At 35.6% G+C, this 21478-nt stretch overlaps 1 protein-coding gene across 2 annotated transcripts in view; it reads right to left on the bottom strand.

Moving 5' to 3' along the window:
- Window positions 1-7410: 7410 nt before the first annotated feature.
- The window catches only part of Cbfb (core-binding factor subunit beta), a 51445-nt gene continuing 37377 nt past the window's right edge, over window positions 7411-21478 (bottom strand). The window contains exons 5-6 of one of the 2 annotated variants that reach the window (XM_027953961.2): window positions 20236-20362; window positions 7411-9641 (exon numbers count right to left, since the gene is read on the bottom strand). In XM_027953961.2, coding sequence (XP_027809762.1) covers window positions 9619-9641; window positions 20236-20362 — 150 coding nt within the window. In that variant the 3' untranslated portion in view covers window positions 7411-9618. The remainder of the gene's footprint in view (window positions 9642-20235; window positions 20363-21478) is intronic. The other variant, XM_027953959.2, reaches the window with a different exon arrangement.

Below are 21478 nucleotides of genomic sequence, written 5' to 3'. Positions count from 1 at the left end.
AGCAAAAGCAGAGTGCCCAGCCGTAAAGTGCGGCGGGGGCGGGGCAAAGGCGGAGTTCCAGCAACAGGGGAAGAACCTGAGGCGGGGTCGCGCATGCGCAAGCTCCGGATCAAGTGGCCCTGACAGTCCCCGGGAAGGTTAAGGCAGGACTTTACTACTGGGAATTCTAAAAGCCAAGAGCCCCAGAGGTCGTGAGCCCCCACATCTGCACACCACCTCACACACGTTTCACATGTCTGCACTAGGGAGAGTACACCACGCAATACACACGTCACATAGCTACACAACATTCATCTTCCGTCTACACGCGTCTCGCTAGCATTCACTGGGCGCATAAGGTCACACGGTCTGAGACCCAACAGGAGAAAGGACGTCGAGTCCCAGAGCCCCACGGCCCGCGAGTGCCCCATCTCTCGTTGGGCCAGGACTGACGGGGGCTGCTGCTGTTGGTCGGGGGATGGATTCCCCCATCCAGTCACCCCTGAGCTAGCGTCAACCTGAAGAAGTTTAGAGTATGCTAGAATGCGTGGGAAGTGGGGGCCGGTTGGCTGGTGAAGACGACTAGGTAGAAAAGAAGGGGCCCTGGGCCAAGCCTCCTTTAGAACCACATCCAGAAGTACAGAGTCACCCCTGGGCGGGATCCAAAGGAGGCCACATGTCACTGTCTCCCCTGTTTAAAAACCTTCTTCCTTGAGGGGCAGATGTAATGGAAAGAACTTGGGTTCTGGTGGCTACGGAACAAAGAGCCTTGAATAAGGCTTTGCACCTCATTCATTTAGCTGTAAAATAGGGTATAATCTCTCATCCCAGGGTGGATGTGCGATTACAAAGTGGCAGCAAAGGACTGACCTCAGAAACAGCCTTGGCTATGTTTTCATTTTAGGATGCTCAAGTGTATGCAGCCCAAAAGTTCAGGCTGAACCTGCTGGAGGAATTCCTTCCTCATTCATAGTTGAGGAAACTGAGGCACAGAGAATGCCAAGGATTTGATCAAGACCATTAAACATTGGCAGCAAAGTGTAACAGGGGAGATCCCATAAATACTTGAAGTCACTGGTACTGGCATTAAAACAGAGTAGAATGTCCAATGCAGCATCATATGCCATAACAACAGAACTGGATCACTGGGATGTCCAGGAGGGAATTGGCTAAATAAACCCAGATGAGTACAATAAGATACTTTTAAAAAGTGAAATACTCTATTAATTGATGTGGAAGGAATTCCAAGAGAAAAAAAAAACATATTTTCTCTGTAAAAACAAAAGAAACATTAGCTATGTCAATAAGGAAGAACATTTCTGGAAATTGTTTTCAAACAAACATTTCAAAAAATTGTCAATGCCAATATGAGAACAGGAAACGGGGATCAGGGGATCCTTATTTACACTCACCACGGCAAGTTTTAATAACACATGTCTAGGAAAGGTTAGTTGGGCAGCTGGGCTAAATAGCTTGAGAAGAGGACCTGGAAAAACAATGGCAAAGAATAGTCTTAGTCAATTAAAAAAGTATCTGAATTGAACTTAAATCCAACCAGATTGGAAATAGTAGATCTATTTAAAACTCTAGGAGGGCTAGGTGCAGTGCCACAAGTCTGTAATCCTAACTACTTAGGAGGCTGAGGCAGGAGGATTGCAAGTTTGGGGTCAGCCTGGGCAACTTAGCAATACCACCTCAAAGTAAAAGATAAAAAGAGCTGGGGATGTAGCTCAGTGGTAGAGTACCACTGGGTTTAGTCCCTGGTACTGCAAAAGTTTTAAAATAAATTTAAAAACACTTAAAAGGTCTTATTTCTAGTGAAAAAAAAAAGGGGGGGGGAGTAGGTTCTGAATTGGGATGGGGTAGGCCAGGTAGCCTTATATATACAAGACAAAGAGAAAGTCACAAGCCTCTACATAACAAAATGAGAATTATTTTTCAGTTTGGTAAACCAAATAACAGGAAAAACAAAGTAGAGGAAGCCCCTAAGAAATCCCCTGTTGGGATAATAGGGAGGTAGGTTTATGTGAACATTAGCCAATAACAAGTTTATCTTTGCTTATTTAAGTGGGATGCACCAGGTTTTTGTAAGGTGAGTCTGACAGCTTTGGGATGATGGTACCAGGAAGCCATAATCCAGAGCCCAATACATCAAGTAGAAGCAGATGCTTCAGGTAAGTAGGCCAACTCAGAATGTTTCTAATGGCTATTCTCTCAAACTAAGGGTGGGGATGTTCAGAAATATTGAAGTGGCTGATGAAGAATGTATTCAGGAAGACAGGTGATCATAGCAGCAGTTCAAACCAGACTTACAGGGACAGCCTCAGGACACAGCACAGTAATTAACAGCTCATGGACTGAAAAACGGAATCCCAGTTCTGTCACTTAATAATTCTGTGTCTTAGCCAAATTACTTCTCCATGCCTTAGGTTTCGTTATCTGTAAAATTATCATACCTACCCTCAGAGATTTGTTAGATCTGCTCTTATAAAAGTGCTTACAGGTAAATGCTTTGTGTGTAACTGAAAATTAAAAAAAAAAGACTTGATGGAATCTATTGGCAGAATTTTACAGATTGGGTATGGAAGATGAGGGAGAATGTGAGTCAAGAGTCAAGATATAGTTTTCCAGTTTGAGTAGCGAGATGGGTAGTGGTGTTGCTCAGAAAAGTGGCTTGGGGGAGCTGGGGAAAAGTGGCTGGGGGAGAGGCTGCAAGGATGCCACTCCTTTTAGTACATAGTACAACAGTCAAATGTGATAATTTGAAGGCAAGAAATGTAGCAAGCGTGAGCCGGGGTTGTGGCTCAGTGGTAGAGTACTTGCCTAGCATGTGTGAGGCACTGGGTTCAATTCTCAGCACCAAATATAAGTAAATAAATGAAATAAAGGTCCATCAACAACTAAAAAAACTTTTTAAAAAAATGTAACAAGCTTGAAAGCCTTACCAAGAACACACCCCTCTCAGGGTACAGGATCCTTGAATGGTCTCCCCATGATGTTTCATAGTTAACAGACCAGTCACTTTTTTCTTTTTAATTTTTTTTTTTTTAGTTGTAGTTGGACACAATACCTTGCCCCACTTTTTTCTCTTTTTGAAGTGTATCCTGCATTTTTCCTGTCCTTATTCTCCCGCTATATATTAGCTCCTGTATATTAGCTTGGTAGAAGGCATATAATGAGATTCTAGAATTCTATTCAATGTGTGACTACTGGGGACTTGTCTCTCATAAATATATTTTTCTTGAAAAGAGTAAGGTCCTGTGTTCCTTCAACCCTGTCACTGCTAGGGATTGAATCTAGACTCTTGAACGTGCTGGGCAAGTACTCTACTATTGAACTACATCCCCAGCCCCAAATACTTAATCATTGAAATAGGAATTCATGGTAACTATTAGTTATTCATAAATATTGACTCCCTTCTGGGCAAAAAGTAGGCCTGCAGTTCCATGCAGAGCTTAAGCTGGGTGTGGTTGTGTCTAGCTTGGTCCATTGAAAACAGAGGACATGTGTCAATTTCAGGTGAGTTTCCAAAACCAGTACCTCTTTCATGACACTATTTTCTTGGTTCTCTCACAATGGCTGTCCATGTTCCAGTACTGCTGTCAGCCTAGGTGAACGACTGATTTAATTCATCACATAAAGGATAATTCTTTTCTTTTTTTTTTTTTTTTTGGTACTAGGGATTGAACCCAGGGGTACTTAACCTTTGAGCCACATCCCCAGCACTTATTTTTGAGACAGGGTAGCTTAGGAACTCGATAAGTTGTCAAGGCTGGCTTTGAATTTGCAATCCTCCTGATTCAGTCTCCCAAGCTGCTGGGATTACAGATGTGTGCCACTGAGCCCAGCACATAAAGGATAAATCTTTTAAATCAATTAAAAATATTTTTTGTGTTTTAAGGCAATACAACCAGCCTGTTCTGACTATAAGAGAAATGAAGAAATCTAAAAATTCTGTTCCCTATACTTTTCCTCTCAGCTCTGAAATGTCTCCAAGACCACTAGGCTAACCTTAAATCTCCCTACCAGGTCACCTTATGGTCAGGTGCAACAAAGTTACTGCTTCTAGCCTTCTCTTTAATCAACCAAAATGGATTTTCTCAATTGCCCATTCCATCAAGCTTACAACCCCTCTGTGGCTTCTGGTTCACCCTTAGCGATGATCCCAATGTTTTCATATGGCTAGCAAAGCCAGTTCAGCACTACTTGTGACTTCTACCCTGGTCTCTGCTAACCTTTTTGGATTCATTTCACTACTGCAACCCCTTCAAATTCCATGTTGTGATCATATTCTGATGCTGTTTCTCAAACTGGCTGGTTTCCTATAATTCTTGTGTCAACTTTCCCAGCTGTTGTGTCTGCCACCCTTCAGATCTCACATATTTCCTCAGGAAAGCATTCCCTCCCCACCCACCCCCACCCAGACCATCATAGATATACTCTAACAGGCGACACTTCCAATATAACTTAAAAGGTTCCTACTGCTTTGGATCAATTTTGGGGCCAGACTGTAGCTTCTCTGAGGAGCATCAATCGTGTTTATTTTGGGCAATGGATATGTATTAATTCCCTTAAATGATCCTAGGAGATAAAAATTCATATTTTGTTTTAATTTTTTTTTAACAACAATTGAGCCTCAACATTTTCCATTATAAATTTTTCCTTCCATTTTAATGATCCATGTACTTACCCACTTATAAGATTTTCTTTAGGATTATCTAGTAGTCACATTAAAATGAAAAAAATTTAAATAATGTATTTAACTCAATGTATCAAATACCAATATTACCCAGTACATTAAAAATAATTTTAATATGTAGTCAAAATTAAAAACTAGTGAAAAAACTAGTGAGATTATTTTCTCTTCTATATACTAAGTCTTTGATATCTGATATTTTATACTAACAGTACATCACAACTTGGGCACTAAATTTGCAAAGGTTGAAGTGAAATGTAGTTTCCCTAAAACAATAAGTTTTAACAGAAAAATACTTTCTTATTAATTATAGATGGACATCTTTATTATTTTTTAATATATTTTTAGTTATAATTGGACACAATACTTTTATTTATTTATTTTTATGTGGTACTAAGGATCAAACCCAGTGCCTTGCATGTGATAGGCAAGTGCTCTACCACTGAGCCAAGAACCCCAGCCCACCACCTCAATTTTTACATTAAAGTTTAACAAACAATAAATTCAGTTCTTCAATTGTATTAGATATATTTCATGTGCTCAATAGCCACAGTACCATACCAGAAGTGTGGATATATATTATCTCCTATAATCAAAATTTTTCCTCTTTATATTACTCATATTTCCCTAAACTTTCTGAAACCCGAATAAGGCGCATATATATATTTTTTAACTGGGAATTGAACCCTGGCGTACTTAACCACTGAGCCACATCCCCAGGCCATTTTATATTTTGAGACAGGACCTCACTAAGTTGCTGAAGCTGACTTTGAACTCGCCATTCTCCTGCCTCAGTATCCTGAACCACTGGGATTGCTAAGGACAATAATAACTGAGTCACTTGTTTTGAAGTATCCTATATGTAAACATACAAAGCTGCAATTCCCATCATTGATCCCATCCAACATTTGAACTTTGGAACATTTTTGAAATGCCATGAATGATGGTGGTGATGCAAGAATAGGAGCTGATGGTATCTAAGGGAAATCATTCTCTGAAATCTACCTCTAAAAGATTATAACATTACATTTAAAAAATGTTTTGAAGATTAAATACTTGTAAATACTTGTGTGTGTGTGTGTATATATATGTGTATGGTAATATGGCTATGGTGGTTTAAAAAACATGTCCACAAATTCTTTGACATCTCTCCCTTCAGGAGATGCTTAATGCTCCTCCCCTTTGAGTGTGGGCCAGATATAGTGACTCAATTTTAATGAGAACCTAGGGAAGTCTAAGATTAAGTTATTTAGAAGACTGTGTTTTTCATATTGGACAAATGATGTCTTGGTTCATTTGCCCTAGGGGAAGTCTATTGCCATATATGAGCTGCGCCATGGAGAGACTCACATGGCAAGGAATTGAAGGTTTCTGTCTTAACTCTTAGTAAGGAACCAAATTATTTGTCTAACAGACTGCCAGAAACTGAGGGCAATCAATTACCACATCAGTAGGGATGGAAGAGGATTTTTTAACTAGTTAAGTATTCAGATGACTGTGGCCTGGGTTAACTCTAACCTGAGACCCAAAACCAGAATTACTGAACTTAGCTACTTCTAGATCGCTGACCTGCAAAACTGAGATAATCAATATTTGCTTTCATCTGCCAAATTTTGGGGTAATGTGTTATTCATATTCACATGCAGCAATGGATTAAAGCTTATAGTTTGAAAAGCTCCCCATTGCCAAATGAAGCATAAATTAAGTAAGGTATTTGTCACAAAGCAACCCAAAATAAGCATATCCTAATATCTGTTTCTACAAGTGATATACTAACTAAAATCATGGTGTTACTACTCAGTTTTTTAATTAAGCCTCAGAATATGAATCCTATTTGTTGGAATTTCCTTAATGTTTTGATTCAGCATTTAAAGGTACTTTGGTTATTTGCAGTAAATCTGATAAATAAGTAAATGTGTTTATTATTGATCAAGTGGAAGTCACATTTCTAAAGCAAAAGGCTTATTTTTATAGTTTAAGAAAATACAAGTCCTAAGAATGTATGATATAATGCCAACACAATAAAAATTAGCGTACATTCCTAAAACTAGCAAGATAGTACTAATCTGTGTGTATTATTACTATTATTTTAATATTTATTTTTTAGTTATTGGCGGACACAACATCTTTTGTTTTTGTATGTGGTGCTGAGGATCGAACCCAGGCTGCACACATGCCAGGCGAGCCCGCTACTGCTTGAGCCACAACCCCAGCCCCTGTGTGTATTATTTTTAATATTCCCCTCAAGGGTCACTGCTTTATAGTTATACCTCATAGGAAGGGCAAAACCATGATATACATTTCATTTGAAATCACTTCATTTATTTTTATTTTATGTTTTGCAATATTGAAGAATGAACCCAGGAGTGCTCTAGTGTTGAGCTACATCCCAGCACTTTTTATTTATTTTGAGACAGTATGGTTGGTTGCCCAGGCTGGTCTTGTACTTGAGATCCTCCTGCCTCAGTCTCCCAAGGTGCTGGGTTTACAGGTGTGTGCCACCACACCCAGCCTTACCTCTACAATTTAAAAGCTGTTATTTCTGGCACAGAGGGGAAAAAGGGAGTTGGTGGGGAAATATTCTTTGGAATTAGAAGAAATGACCACTAGATGTCACTGTTGCTTTTTTTTAATTAATAAGTCAAAAAGCAGGATCAAACAATAGAATCAATTTTCATGTCATAACTAACTCTGGGATAGAAATGATCAGATTATGTCAATAAAGAGCCAAGACCTATTTTTCACTACACATAAGTTTATTGTGAAAGTAAAACATGTAACACACAGAATGGCTAATGGTGGCATAAGCAATCTGGTAGCTTAAGGCAAGTTTTGATGGAGATGAATTTAGAAAAGCTGATACAATGATGTAATTTTGCTTAAATATGGATTATGAAAACATATCAAATTGCATCAATAACTTAAAAAAAGTAGTTTTCAAGGCCTGAACTACTGGAGAAAAAGGGCTTATAATCTTAATGCCAGCATTAAGACAGACAGAAGCAACACAGTACTAAACGACACAGGGAAATCCAGTATTTACAGAAGAATGGCAACAGGAACATCTACTTATTAACATTTGATCTTATACTGGTGGACTAAAAGCCCTTAGCTGGAAGCAATAGAGAAAAATGTACCATCATCATGTTATTAAAAAAATATTAAGTGCAGAAGTCAAAAACCAAGGAGCTCTGTGATAAAGTAACCTTAAAACACCACTGTAAGGATCACTTAAAAGGCGATTCCCTCAGGGGAAATTAGGGCACTGAGTGTGTAAACATGTGAGCTGCACAACACCAAATACCAACCAAATTCATTCATAGTACTTAGTTACACAAGATCAGCATGGTTTTTTATGATGTATTATTGTTTATAACAATTTAAACACACTCCTTACCATGCATGACTTCAAATATATAACAAATATTTTTTATTCTGATACAGGATATCTGTTTATGAATTAAAAGACCTATATACATTGAAAATCACACCTCCTTCATCAATCAAGTATATTTATATGCTTTTTAAATGCAATGACCTTATTCAGATTTCATTTTCTGAATTGTGTGTCAGTTTTTCTACTCTTCAAAATAATGCCATTTTGTTATGATAAAATACATTTTTGCAAAAATTCAGAAATGTATTAACATTTAATGAACATGACCATGAAAAGTATTTGTAAGTTTGTGCCAAATGACTCAGCACTTTCTTCCAGTCTTGTATTAAAAAAAAAAAGTTGCACCCAATTTGACAGTAAGCCTATTTAAAAAATATTCTTAACTATTCATCTCAAAAGGTGCTAATAATAGTCCTTTTGCAAAATACCATATATAATTGTGAATGTTTTCCCCCAGAATAAAGAAAATGTATCCTCTGCACAGATGAACATTTTCTAAGACTAATCTTTCATTACCCAGTATTGTTTTTATAAAAGCATGCACTATAAAACACATAAAAGCAGCTATCTTAAACATGATTTTAATACAATATTACCTTTGTAGCTGATTCATCACTGTCTCCAGTTTAATATGTTGTTACATACATAAAGAAGCTCCAGTATCCCTTTTGATTGATTTAAAAAAAAAATCCCTGAATAAAACAGAAGCCAGCCTGTGACTTCTTTAGGCATTTCAGTAGAATGTTATCATCTATGGAGAATATCTCCACCCAAACTCATGATTACAAAGCAGAATCTAAAACACACCTGGGGCAGATTACAGAGTTAATAAAAATTTAAATTTTTTATGTTTAAAAAGGAAAGAAAGGGTGCTCATTATTAGCATTTAAAAGGATACTGCAACTTTAACAACTGTAAACTTTGTGGTAGAAGGCTGTGGCAGACAGTTCTATGCTACTAGGTTTTTAGCTTGTAAATAATGCAAACGTATCAACAATTTTTAAATGCAATAGACAATAAAAACAAAAGGAAATGCAGGAAAAAAAAAAACAACAAACAAACCAAGACTGCCTATTTAAAAAGAAACTGTAACCAACACATCTAAAAGTATATAAAAAAAAAAGCAACTGATTAAAGAAAGCCCTCTGGATTAAAAACTTAAATTTGTTTTAAAATGACATGAACTTTAAATTAGAATGGAGGAAAAAAGAGCTTTACAAATTGATAGTTTCAACTGAATTAAAATAATGCCAACAAGGTAAGCTTGCATAGAAAAAAATTTGAAATTATTACTGGCTACATGCTTTAAAAATTAGAAATGTAGGTATTATAATCATAGTGCAAAACCATGGCAGTTTGTGATGTCTTTTACTGCCTTAGGTTTGAGAAATAGACCGTAGTACCTCCAGTTATCACAGTTTCTGGTCTTATAATGAATTATTTCTGCCAACTAGAAGCAATGTGTTTGTAAAGATGGGCAGCACATTTGCTGTGCTACTATTAACGAAGTTTGAGATCATCACCACCACCTAAATTGGAACCAGGACTAGGGTCTTGTTGTCTTCTTGCCTGAAATGACAAAATTGTAATTTGGGGTTAGAAAGTGGTTTAAAATCAAAATGCCAGATATATAAAATATGACATATAAAATATAAGCCAGTTACATATAAGATAATTTCCCAAAAAACTTTTCAATCAGTATCTGGCAAAAGAACAATTAAAATTACATACAACATATTTTGCTAAATTTCTTTAAAAGTCAAGAGTAAAGACCATTTTATTTTCCAAAGAGCATTATCATAAATATGTACTATGAATAAAAGAATAAAGAATCTGTTTCAGTTCAGGAACTAGAGGGTTTAACTAACATATCAGCATAGCCAATAACCTTAGAAACAAACTTTTCCTTTTAGCAATAGTTGACATTTATTGAGCACTAACTATATATGCGAGGCCCTGTTGAGTATTCTCCATGAAAGAACTAATTTAATCCCTCCTGTCAATGGTAAGATATATGTGCTATTATTTTCCCTCATTTCACAGATAAAGAAATGGAGTCACAGTAAAGTAAATGGTCTATTGATTATACAACTGTAAAATATAACAATCCCATCTCTGAAGTAAATTTTAGAGATCTCTACCTTAAGAAATAAAATTCAGAATTACTATGAATAAAATTTGTCTCATAAGTAAAAATGAAAATCTGGTATGCTTATAATACCCAGAAGTATCTTTATAAAATATTTAACAATCAAGAGGCTTGACAATTATAAACACTGAGGATTTTAAGGTTCACTGCAGAATGAATGAACACCCTATTTAAACCATCTATGGCAAACTGCCTAATAGAGAACATTTATAAATGTCACTATGCATGACACACTCTGTAATATATAACATAGTGCTCCTTTTATCTACATGCAACAGTTTATTTCAGTCTCTTTCACAAATTCTAATGGGAGTTTTTCTACAAGCTTTCTTGAGTGCTTCCAAATGCTGGCCAAGTACAAATATCTATTTGTATACAGAAGTTGGTCCCTCCAACACAAGTTTTCCTATGGTAGATAATGGCAACACCATTTTACTGTTAAACTCCTAACATGTCTTTCTTTCATACCCAAGAGTGAATTCTTTTTTGTTTGTTTTCTAAATACTGGGGACTGAAACCAGGGGCATTCTACTACAGAGCTACATATATCCTCAGTCATTTTATAAATTTTTTTTGAGAGATTCTCACTAACCTACTGAAGTTGGCCTTTAATTTGTGATCTTCCTGCCTCAGCCTCAGCATGTGTCACTATGGTAGGCCCCAAAAGTGTATTGTGATGGCTCTACCTTTAAAAATATCCATAACCTAACCACTTCTGACTCTCTTTAACATTCTCACCCTAGTCAAAGCCACCATCATGTTTCACCCAGATAATTTTTTTCTCAGACAACTGTTATAAACTAATCCAGCAGCAGAGGCTATCTGCAACTACCTGTATAATATCTTTACCTAAATGGAACTGTATACCAACTAATTCTCCATTGTCTGTGTCATTTTTGAAAACTACCAGAAATCAAATTCTTAAGATCTAAAACAGTTATTTTATTAGAGAAGAAACATCTTTGACCTTCAAAACAAGATCTCAACAAATCACATTTGTGTAAGATCAAGTTTGTTGCTTTCATTTTTAGGCACTGGGAACTGAACCCAGAGCCTTGTGTATGCTGAGCATGCATCTACCACTGAGCTATACCCCCAGCTCTGAGATCAAGTTTTGTCAGAAGCTCCAGCTGTGTCATCTTTTAAGAGGGTTTTGTTATTTAAACAAAAATGACAGCCTCCTTATTTACTTTCGAACAAAATCCAACACTCACATCTTTGATTTTCCTTAAAATTTGATGTATTCCTCTAGCAGATTTTAACTATTTTTTGTTAGCAGACACACAATGACTAAATATTAGCACATTCTTTTCAATTAAATACTTAAAGTTATGGAGCACAATCCCGGACTAAAAGAGCTATGGATGCATATGTCTCAAAAAAACCAATTATGTTCCATACAGAATCAATGCTATGTATAAGGACAGATCAATTCTGCAGAATCAGAGACGGTGATATAAGCATCTGGTTTCAGTCAATGAAGGTTAGAAAGGGGCTGAGCAATGAAGAAACACCGAGAAAAATCAATCCTAATTACGTATTTATAAATCACTACTAACCTACCAATAATACTTTGGGAAAAGAACAGTTCAGCTTTTGTCTTGGGTAAGAGTAATTTTCAAATTATATTAATAATAATTGGATGACTCCAAACGAGCGACAAGGAATAGTCCCCAGCAGTTAGAGGTTTCTCTACTGGTCATGGCTACACAGAAATAGCCATATATATATATATATATATATATATATATATATATATATATTTACATTATCATATTTTTTATAAAAACGTGACCTTAGGCATATTTCTTATCCTCTCTTCATTTCTATTCTCACATTTCTTAGCCTCAGTTCTTCAAAAACAGAGATTCACTCAGGTGCAATGGACCACACCTGTAATCCCAGCAGCTCAGGAGGCCCAGACAAGAGGTTCACAAGTTCAAGGCCAGACTCAGCAACTTAGTGAGACCCTTTCTTAAAATAAAAAGAAAGGGGCTGGGGATGTGGCTCAAGTGGTAACATGCTCGCCTGGCATGCGTGGGGTGCTGGGTTCGATCCTCAGCACCACATAAAAATAAAATAAAGATGTTGTGTCCACCGAAAACTGAAAAATAAATGGTAAAAAATTCTCTCTCTCTCTCTTTAAAAAAATAAAAGAAAAAGAAAAAGAAAATAGGTAGCTGGGGGTTGGGGCTCAGTGGCACAGTGCTTGTGAGGCACTACATTCAATCCTCAGCACATCAAAAAAATAAATAAAAAAATAAAGATATTGTGTCCATGTATAACTAAAAAAATATAAACAACAACAAAAAATACCAAATAGGGATAGGGATGTAGCTCAGTCATAAAGCACCAATAAGTTCAAATCCCAGTATGGAGGGGTAAAAATAAAAAGAATCAAGTGTACAGCAAAAATTAAAATGTATAGCACCTAGCACACAGTATGCACCTGTGCTGTCACTGTTAAAATTGCTCATCACTTCCCAATTTACCTATGTGAACTTTTAAAATAACATTCTAAATGCTTAGAACAACAAGCACATCCTGCAGATAGAGTAATTTTTATAAACTAAGTTGTAAAAGAAAACATTTATCCTTTCTATGATAAAAGCAAATCGAAACTAGAAGAACACACCTCTTCCTTCTTCCTACCTCAATTATCTTCTTCCACCTCTCATTCTCAGTCTTTCTTATTCCCAGTTCACGCTCATTTGCATTTTCCCAACACATGTCCCAAGAAAGCCCAGTATAGATATGTTCTAATGTTGATGTTTTTCTTACATAAGAGTGAGTATGTGTAGAGTTAAATGATTTGAAAAGCAAAGTCTTGGGAATTTAAAGTAAATAAAGGCTGAAAAATTTTTTTCTTGGACCACACAGAATCGAAGGCTTCGAAAACATGCAAAACACAAATACAAAACCCACATAAAGTGTTTTACGTTTTTCTATTTCCAAATAGTCTGCAAATAAAATTATCCAATGATTTGCTGAGTTGTATTAAAACTCCTTATAGAACATAATTATTTACCCATTCTCTGACATTAAAAACAACCATTTATTTGCTAACACTTTATAATTTAACCCAATGAAAGCATTTTCTAGGTAATGATAAAAAAAAATCTCTTTCAGCACCTTGTCACCTTGGAGCTAATCAACTGCCAACAGTGCAACATAACATTTTAGGTCAAGAGTTCAATCAAGCTGAAGGTAGTCTCTCGAAACAGTATACAAGCTGCCATCAAACAGACAAGTGAGGCATCTAATTCATCTATGATTAAAGCACTAGGTTTGTCACAGTACTATTAACCTTTTTCTTCCTTCACAAAAACCAAAAAAAGAAAAGGCACTGGGCTACTTCTATATATAGACACCAATGGGGAACACTAAAGAATAGTAATGTCTAAGGTTATTTTTCCTTTTAAATTGTCTTTAATAAAGTACAGAAAATGACAAATTAAGTATATAACAATGAATTTGAAAAGTGAACATGGCCCACATAACTAACACCCAGATCAAGAACTATAGGGTGTGGGGTAGTGGCTAGGAAAAAATAGTTACTTTGGATTAGGAAGGAGAGAGTGAAGGGAGGGGGTATGGGGATAGTAAGGACAGTAGAATGAATTGGACATTATCACCCCATGTGCATATATGATTACACGACTGGTGTGATTCTCCATCATGTACAATGAGAAGTTATACTCCATTTACGTATGATGTGTCAAATGTATTCTACTAATTAGAACAAAATTTTTTTTAAAACCCCAACTATGGTGCTGGGGATATAGCTCAGTTGGTAGAGTGCTTGCCTTGCATGCATAAGGCCTTGGGTTTGATCCCTAGTACCATAAAACAAACAAACAAAACCCGAACTGTATGTTTCCAGAAGGTATCTTTTCCTAGTCACTGCTCAACCCTGGAGTAACAGCTAACTCAGTCCCCCAAAGAACCAAGAAAAAATTAAAATTTTTGGTTGTTTCAAAAAACAAACTCACTGACCAACCAAACCAAACCAAAACAACCATGAGTATCAAAACAGCTTGGCAAAATGATATCTTTGAGTCTCATAGTCTGAAGTTAGGATATGCCTACTTTTACTGCTACTGAAGATATGTTTGCAGACATAAGGATAGAAAGGTGGGTGAAGACACTACCTTTCACTAAGCCTCCATTCTAAGCACCAGGTACTGAGCTAGCAACAATTGTTGAGGTAGGTTTCATAAATGAGGCTGAAGGAATAGCAACTTTCCCAATGTCAGTCACATGGCAAAATAGTAAAGTTAGCAACCCATTACAAACCTTATGTTTATTCTACCACATCAAAGGCCCTCAAGTTACCTCTGCCACCTACAGGGTTCCTTAAAAAACTCCAGGAACCCCAAAGGAAGATCAGAATAACCCTTACCTCTGCTTCATCCAGAGTTATGACCCTTTTATCTATTTAATAAAATGGGACTCTGTATAAAATTTCACATATATTCCTTTTAAAAATATACACAGGCTGGGCACAGTGGCACACACCTGTAATCCCAGCAGCTCGAGAGGCCGAGGCAGGAGGACAACATGTTGAAACCCAGCCTTAGCAACTCAGTAAGGCCCTAAGCAACTCAGTGACATCCTATCTCTAAATAAAATGCAAAAGAGCTAGGGATGTGGCTCAGTGGTTGAGTGCCTCTGAGTTCAATACCTGGTTCAGGACAACAACAACATCAACAAAACAGAATGGTTTCACATTAAAAAAAATAGCCTATATGCCAGTTTATAGACAGAATATTTAAGAATCTTCTGTTTTTCATTATTATGTGTTAATACTAAGAACAAATGTTTTTTTTTTTTCTGTAAACAGCCAATAGATGCACATGATATAAAATTTATAAAGTACAAAGAATATATAATGAAAAGTGATAACCCTCACACTTTTGCCCTCAGATACCTGGTTCCACCCTCCACAGTGTACAAGTTTGTCTGTCTCTTTCTTTCTATACCAGGGATTAAATGCAGGGGGGCTTAACCACTGAGTCACATCCTCAGCATTTTTTTGATTTTCAGACAGGGTCTTGCTAAGTTGTTTAGGACCTTCTAAATGGTTTTGAACTTATAATCCTCCTGAAGCAGGATTATGTGTGTGCACCATGCCTGGCTACAGTATCACTGTCTTATGTATCCGACTACAGTACAACTATGCATATTCAAACAAATATATTCCTTTTAAAAATATCCACAGGGTAAGATATTATATGCAGTATGTTGTATCTTTTGCACATCATTTTATTGCACACCTGTGATTTAGGCAAGGTTACTAAAATATGTTTCTTCATTTCACTATAGTCTTTCATCATCCAAATTAATAATAATCTGCCCTCTGAAAGGTGAAGAAGATACTATACTACTGAAATAATCTTTTCCTTAAAACCTAGAAAAAGAAAATGCTAATTCCACCAGGAATGGTGATTAGAAAACTTTCCATTTTATCATCTGTAAAGTTCTGAAACATGCCAATGGAATTTAATAACTGATTTTTAGGTTAAAAGACACTGGTGGAAATCCAAACCCCTGAACCACCAACCACTTGGAGTTCTGCTTCGCACTCTTAAAACCTTAACTTTATACATACATTATGCTCATGAGCTGCACCATTACAAGTTTAACATGACAGAGCTGTAGGTCTCAGAAGTTATTCAAACAATGGCAGACATCCTTAAACCTCTGTGTTGCCAGAATATTAGGCTTCCAAAGACCATTTACTGGGTTACTGCCACCCAGGAGTTACCAGTGTTCTCTGGTCCTTGTCTCCAGTCAGCCATTAGGACCACCCACTAGAACCAATATTATTCTTTTCTGCCTCAGCCTTTTCTATTTCAGGCAAAATGGTTTTTAACCTCTCCTGGAAGATTTTGCTTTTTCAGCCTAATCATCTTTATGGGTGGTGTGGAAATTAATTTCCCACTGCTAGGCTGTATTTGTGGAGACCTCCTAGTTAGAAAACTATGGTTTAAGTCCTCACATTTTCTTCTACTAACCAACTATTTGAAAGAGAGCAAGTCAATTAATTTTTCTGAGAGTCTTGCTTTCATAAATTATAGATAAGGTGATACTTCAATCCCTAAAGATGTTTAATTACAGGAGAAAAACATTTTTCTCCACTGTTCTTTTAGGAAAAAGAAAATAAACTGCAAGAATATAAGCTGACCTTAAGAAATGTTTATGAGGGACTGGGGCTGGGGCTCAGTGGTAGAGCACTTGCCTGGCATGTGTGAGGCTCTGGGTTCAATTATCAGCACCAAATGTAAATAAATAAAAATAAAGGTCTGTCAACGACTAAAAAAAAAATTAATAAAAGTGTTTATGAGGGGCTAGGGATGGGGCTCAGTGGCGGAATGCTTGCCAAGTATGTACGAGGCTCTCAGTACAATCCCCAGCACCATCAAAAAAAAAAAAAAAAAAAAAAAAAGTTTATGGGTAAAATAGCAAGAAAGAAAGAAATGAAGAAAACATATACATACAAAGTACCAAAAGGCATGCAAACCTCAAACCTCCCTACAGTGCATACTCTGGAGACAGATTCCAGCCCAATCTCCTAGATGACAGCTCTCTACAAGAACTGATGTTTCACATTACTGCTGTAAGGAACTATAAGATCTAAATCATTGATGAAAATTTAACTGTTTTCTCTATGCTCTAGTCATAATGCAGAGAAAGTGCCCTGAAACACTTGAGAGAACTAAAAGGATGTTCTTGCTAGCCAGATAATTCAATTAACTGGAACCAGCACTGTGGTAGAGCTTTTAGCACTGAAGAAGTACTTTAGAGCTATTATTTACTATAGGCATACACATACCAAGAACCACACTAAGTGCTTTACAAGCATTTTTCATTTAATTCTCACAACAATTTCTATGAGAAAACTGGGCCTTAAGAGAGACTGGCAAGTGATGGAGCAGAAATGTAAATGAGGTCTGACTACAAAGCCTATGCTCACCGTCACTGACCAAAAAAAAAAAAAAAAAATTAATAAAAACAATCTCAGCAACAAATTACTTGGCTCCTCTGTTAACAGTTTTTGTTCACAGACACAGATAAGCTCCAAGAAGAGAATCAAACATTTTTTCAAGTAACAATATTATAAATTAGAAAAACCAAACAAGTTAAAAACTTCCAAAATAATTGTTTTTTTAATTATCAAACAGTTATTCTTCAAATACATTAATTTAAGGTCATGGTAGCTGGTTCCAGAAAGACTGACCATGCTCTGACTTAGTAAGCTCCCTTATTCCTTCATGCCTTTGCAGTTAGTGCTCCTCCTGTTTGGAAAGCTTTCCCCAGTCTGTCTACCTGGCAAACCCAAACTCTTCCTTTAAATCCCTGCAAGTGTATTCTCCGTTGAATCTTTCAAGCAAAAGCCAACTTAAATGTTCCTCCTTCCTTTACACTGTTGCAGTCCCCTTTGAACCCACCATTATATATGCAGGCTGCTAAAGGACACAATTATCTGTTTACACACTAATTTTTCCCACAAGAATGATACTCAAGGACAGAAGCCCTGCATTTTTAATCTATGTATTTCCAGTTCCTAATGCAGAATCCAGCACAACACAGTTGGGGCTCATTACTTTATTACTTATTTAACTAATTTATATAAACCAACAAATTGTAAATATTTAAAATATTTGCATCATTAATATGTATCATATACTTTATCCCACAAACTATCCTACAATTCTAGTTCTCAGGCAGGATAGGACTTTTCTGAAGATGTTCATTTAACAACTAAACACAATGTAAAAACACTGTGGTGAATAAATGTGAGGAACACAAAAATTAGGGGCTCTATCTATGGGATCTCAATTAAGTGGAGGTCAGACATATTTATAATTGTTTCAACATACTATCCATAAGAATACTAACAGAAATAAGCAGTGCTATGGTTTCCACTAACTACAAACTGGAAGATGAATAAGAACAGTCATATATAACATTTAAGCTGCGCTTTGATAAATGGTAGACAAGTATATTCTACATCTAGTTGCAAATAGCATAAGCAAAAAGGGTAAGTGTAAGACAACAAATACATATCATACATTAAAAACTTAATTTTACAAATAAAAAATAAAAAAGGTAGCATGGGAGTTTGTAAAATCTTAAGAGAAAACAAGTATGTCACATATATCCTTCCTGTTTTCTTTTCCGAGCTAAAAAAAGGTATTCTTGGGAACATCCCTAGTTGTTATCAGTTCATTAGACAAATAAATTCATTTACAAAGGACTATCAATCGTTAAAAGATGCTGAATCTATTTAATACACTAACCACTGAATAGGTTTTATTTTAAATTTATTCTAAGCGGATATATTGTAATACCACACAAAAGGACATAGTAACAATAACAGCTGCTGACATCTAATCAGTGCCACATGCTCTACAAGTGCTTTCCCATGTATTTACTTATTTAATCTTCACAATGACCCTAGAAGACAGGCTCATTATAACCCTGTTTTATATATGAGTAACACAGTCACAGAAAGGTGAAGTTATTAGTCCAATGTGACAAAGTAAGTGGTACCACTAGATTCAGAACTCAGTTTGGCTCCAGTCTAGGCTCTTAACACTATCTTTGTAAACATGCACATATGTGTGCATGCGCACATACACACTTTTACATTAAATGATATTGTATATATAATTTTGCGCTTGGGAAAAAAACCTATAAATTTTCTGTATTATGTAACAATGATTTTAAAACTTTAAAAACTGTGGTAAAAATGCATAACACAAAATTTACCATCTTAACCATTTTTGAGCACTCAGTTCACTAGTGACACTGTAGTATGTTTCATCTCTAGAACAGATTGATCTTACAAAACTGAAACTCTATACCCATTTAATAGTCATTCCCCATTTCTCCTGGTAACCACCATTTACCTTCTGTAATTATAAATTTGATTCCCTTAGGTACAAAACATTTGTTTTTCATGGCTGGAAATTATTCTATTTAGTTGATATACTATAATTAAATTTTAATAAAGAGATTACCATATTTGATAAAATGAATGCTTTAATAGACCTAATTAAAAATGAACACATGCTGGGCTGGGGCACTGGGTTTGATCCTCAGCACTACAAAATAAATAAAATAAAGGTATTGTGTCCATGCTAACTCTATTTCTTCTTGTAGGAAATGTTCATGTTGATACTAAGTTTATAAACTGGAAGAATGACAGATATTAATATTAACCTCCGAGAACATTTTTAAAACACACTAGTTCTTATTTTTATTTTGTTCAAATATATTTTTAAAGAATTTTTAGTACTCAACCATTTATGTATTCTTTTAATTCTTATAATTAAGATCTGCTTAAAGCAGGCTCCAATTTTATATAGGAAAAAATATATATGTCCATGCCAACAAAGATACCAAACTTTAAAACTGCATAACACACTTTCCTGTATTTTATTCTGTAATAAACAAATGTTGAGAAGTAGTTTCTTAATTCTATTCTTTGAGTAGTTTGAAAATTATTAAATTTGCTGGGCATGGTGGCATATACCTATAATCCCAATAACTTCAGAGGTAGAGACAAGAGAATTACAAGTTCAAGGCCAGCCTCAGCAACTTATTGAGGCCCTAGGCAACATAGTGAGACCCCGTCTCAATATAAAAAATAAAAGGGCTGGGGAATATAGCTCCATGGTAAAGTGCTGTAGGGTTAAATCCCCAGTAACCCCAAAATAATAGTGTTCTATGTTAACATTGGTAATTTTTACAAATAATCTCAAAAATATTTAGATTGATGAATTAAGAGGAAAATATACTTTATTGTAATAAATAATTTTTATGAAAAACAATAAATGAGGAATTCACATACAACCTTAAAATTAGAATATGTTTCTTTATAGCAATTTCATTTAACAAATAGAATAAGCAAGTACAATTTTTAAAATGAAAGTCAAAATTAAAGCATTAAAAAATATTATGCACATATATCACAAACAGCCTGAGAGTTTTGGGGAAAGTACTAACCAGTTACTGCCAGCAGCTGTGAAACTCTCACCTCCATTTCCTCCCGATGTGACCTGTCTCTATCTTCAAATTCACGTGTCCTTCTCCGAGCCTCTTCAAAGGCCTGTTGTGCTAATGCATCCTCCTGCTGTCAGAATATATGTGAAATAACTATTTTAATTTATAATAAATTTTTAAAATTTGGGGATGTTTTATTTTTTGAAGGAAACAAAAAGTAAAGTACTTCTCAAGATATCAACACCAAAATAAATAAATAAATAAATTTTGGGGGTACTTTTAAGAGAAAAAATCAGTATAGTATATTTTCATGTTTTGTAATACATGCTGGAAATAGTAGTCATGTTTAATTGTATTCAAACAATTGAAAACCCCTTCCCTTTTTTTCCCTTCATTTTTCTTACTCTTCAAAATGAAATTCCTGTCAATATTTAAACCATAGAAGTACAAGGAAAAAAAAAAAAGAGATAAATATTTCTCATTTGAAATAAGGCCCTAACTATGACACAAAAGCCAGAAACATATATATATATATATATATATATATATATATATATATATATATAAAATCTGACTATAAAATGCCAGAAACTTCTAGAAAACAAAAACCAAATATATTCCTAAGGAAAATTATCAATAAAAAAATAACATATAATATAGCATCCTAATTTTTTTCCCAGTGACTAAAGATCGACGCATGAAAAAAAATCCAGATATTTCAAACTCATTTTGTCATAAAAAGGCACTTTATAAATCTTCTCCTTTATTCTTCTTTAGTCTCAGCTGGTAGTACCATTCATTCAATTCAACTAGGAATCTGAGCCATCTTTAATTCTTCACCCTCTTCTAGTTTCCACAGAGACAATTAACCATCACCACTGAGTCCTACATTTTTGGAATCTTTAATTTCCTTTCTATTATTAAAAGAATTTTTTAAAAATGTTGATGGACCTTTATTTTATTCATTTATTTATTTGCAGTGCTGAGAATCGAACCCAGTGTCTCACACATACTAGGCAAGTGCTCTACCACTGAGCCACAACTCCAGCCTGAATCTCCTTTCTATTCTTACAAACATTTCCCTAGTTTGGGAAACTAAAAGCCCTTAGCTGTATTACTGCAAAGGTATTCTAAATGATCTATTCTGTTTCTATTCTGTTACTCCAACCACTCACCACAGACACAAGTGCACGTTTTCTAAGGCACAACCTAACCACACAATACCTTCTAACTTAACAAACAAACA

The sequence above is a fragment of the Marmota flaviventris genome, chromosome 18, assembly GCF_047511675.1.
Source record: "Marmota flaviventris isolate mMarFla1 chromosome 18, mMarFla1.hap1, whole genome shotgun sequence".
Classification (NCBI taxonomy): domain Eukaryota; kingdom Metazoa; phylum Chordata; class Mammalia; order Rodentia; family Sciuridae; genus Marmota; species Marmota flaviventris.
Note: the sequence above shows the minus strand (reverse complement) of the source record. Positions and strands in the feature narration are given on the sequence as shown.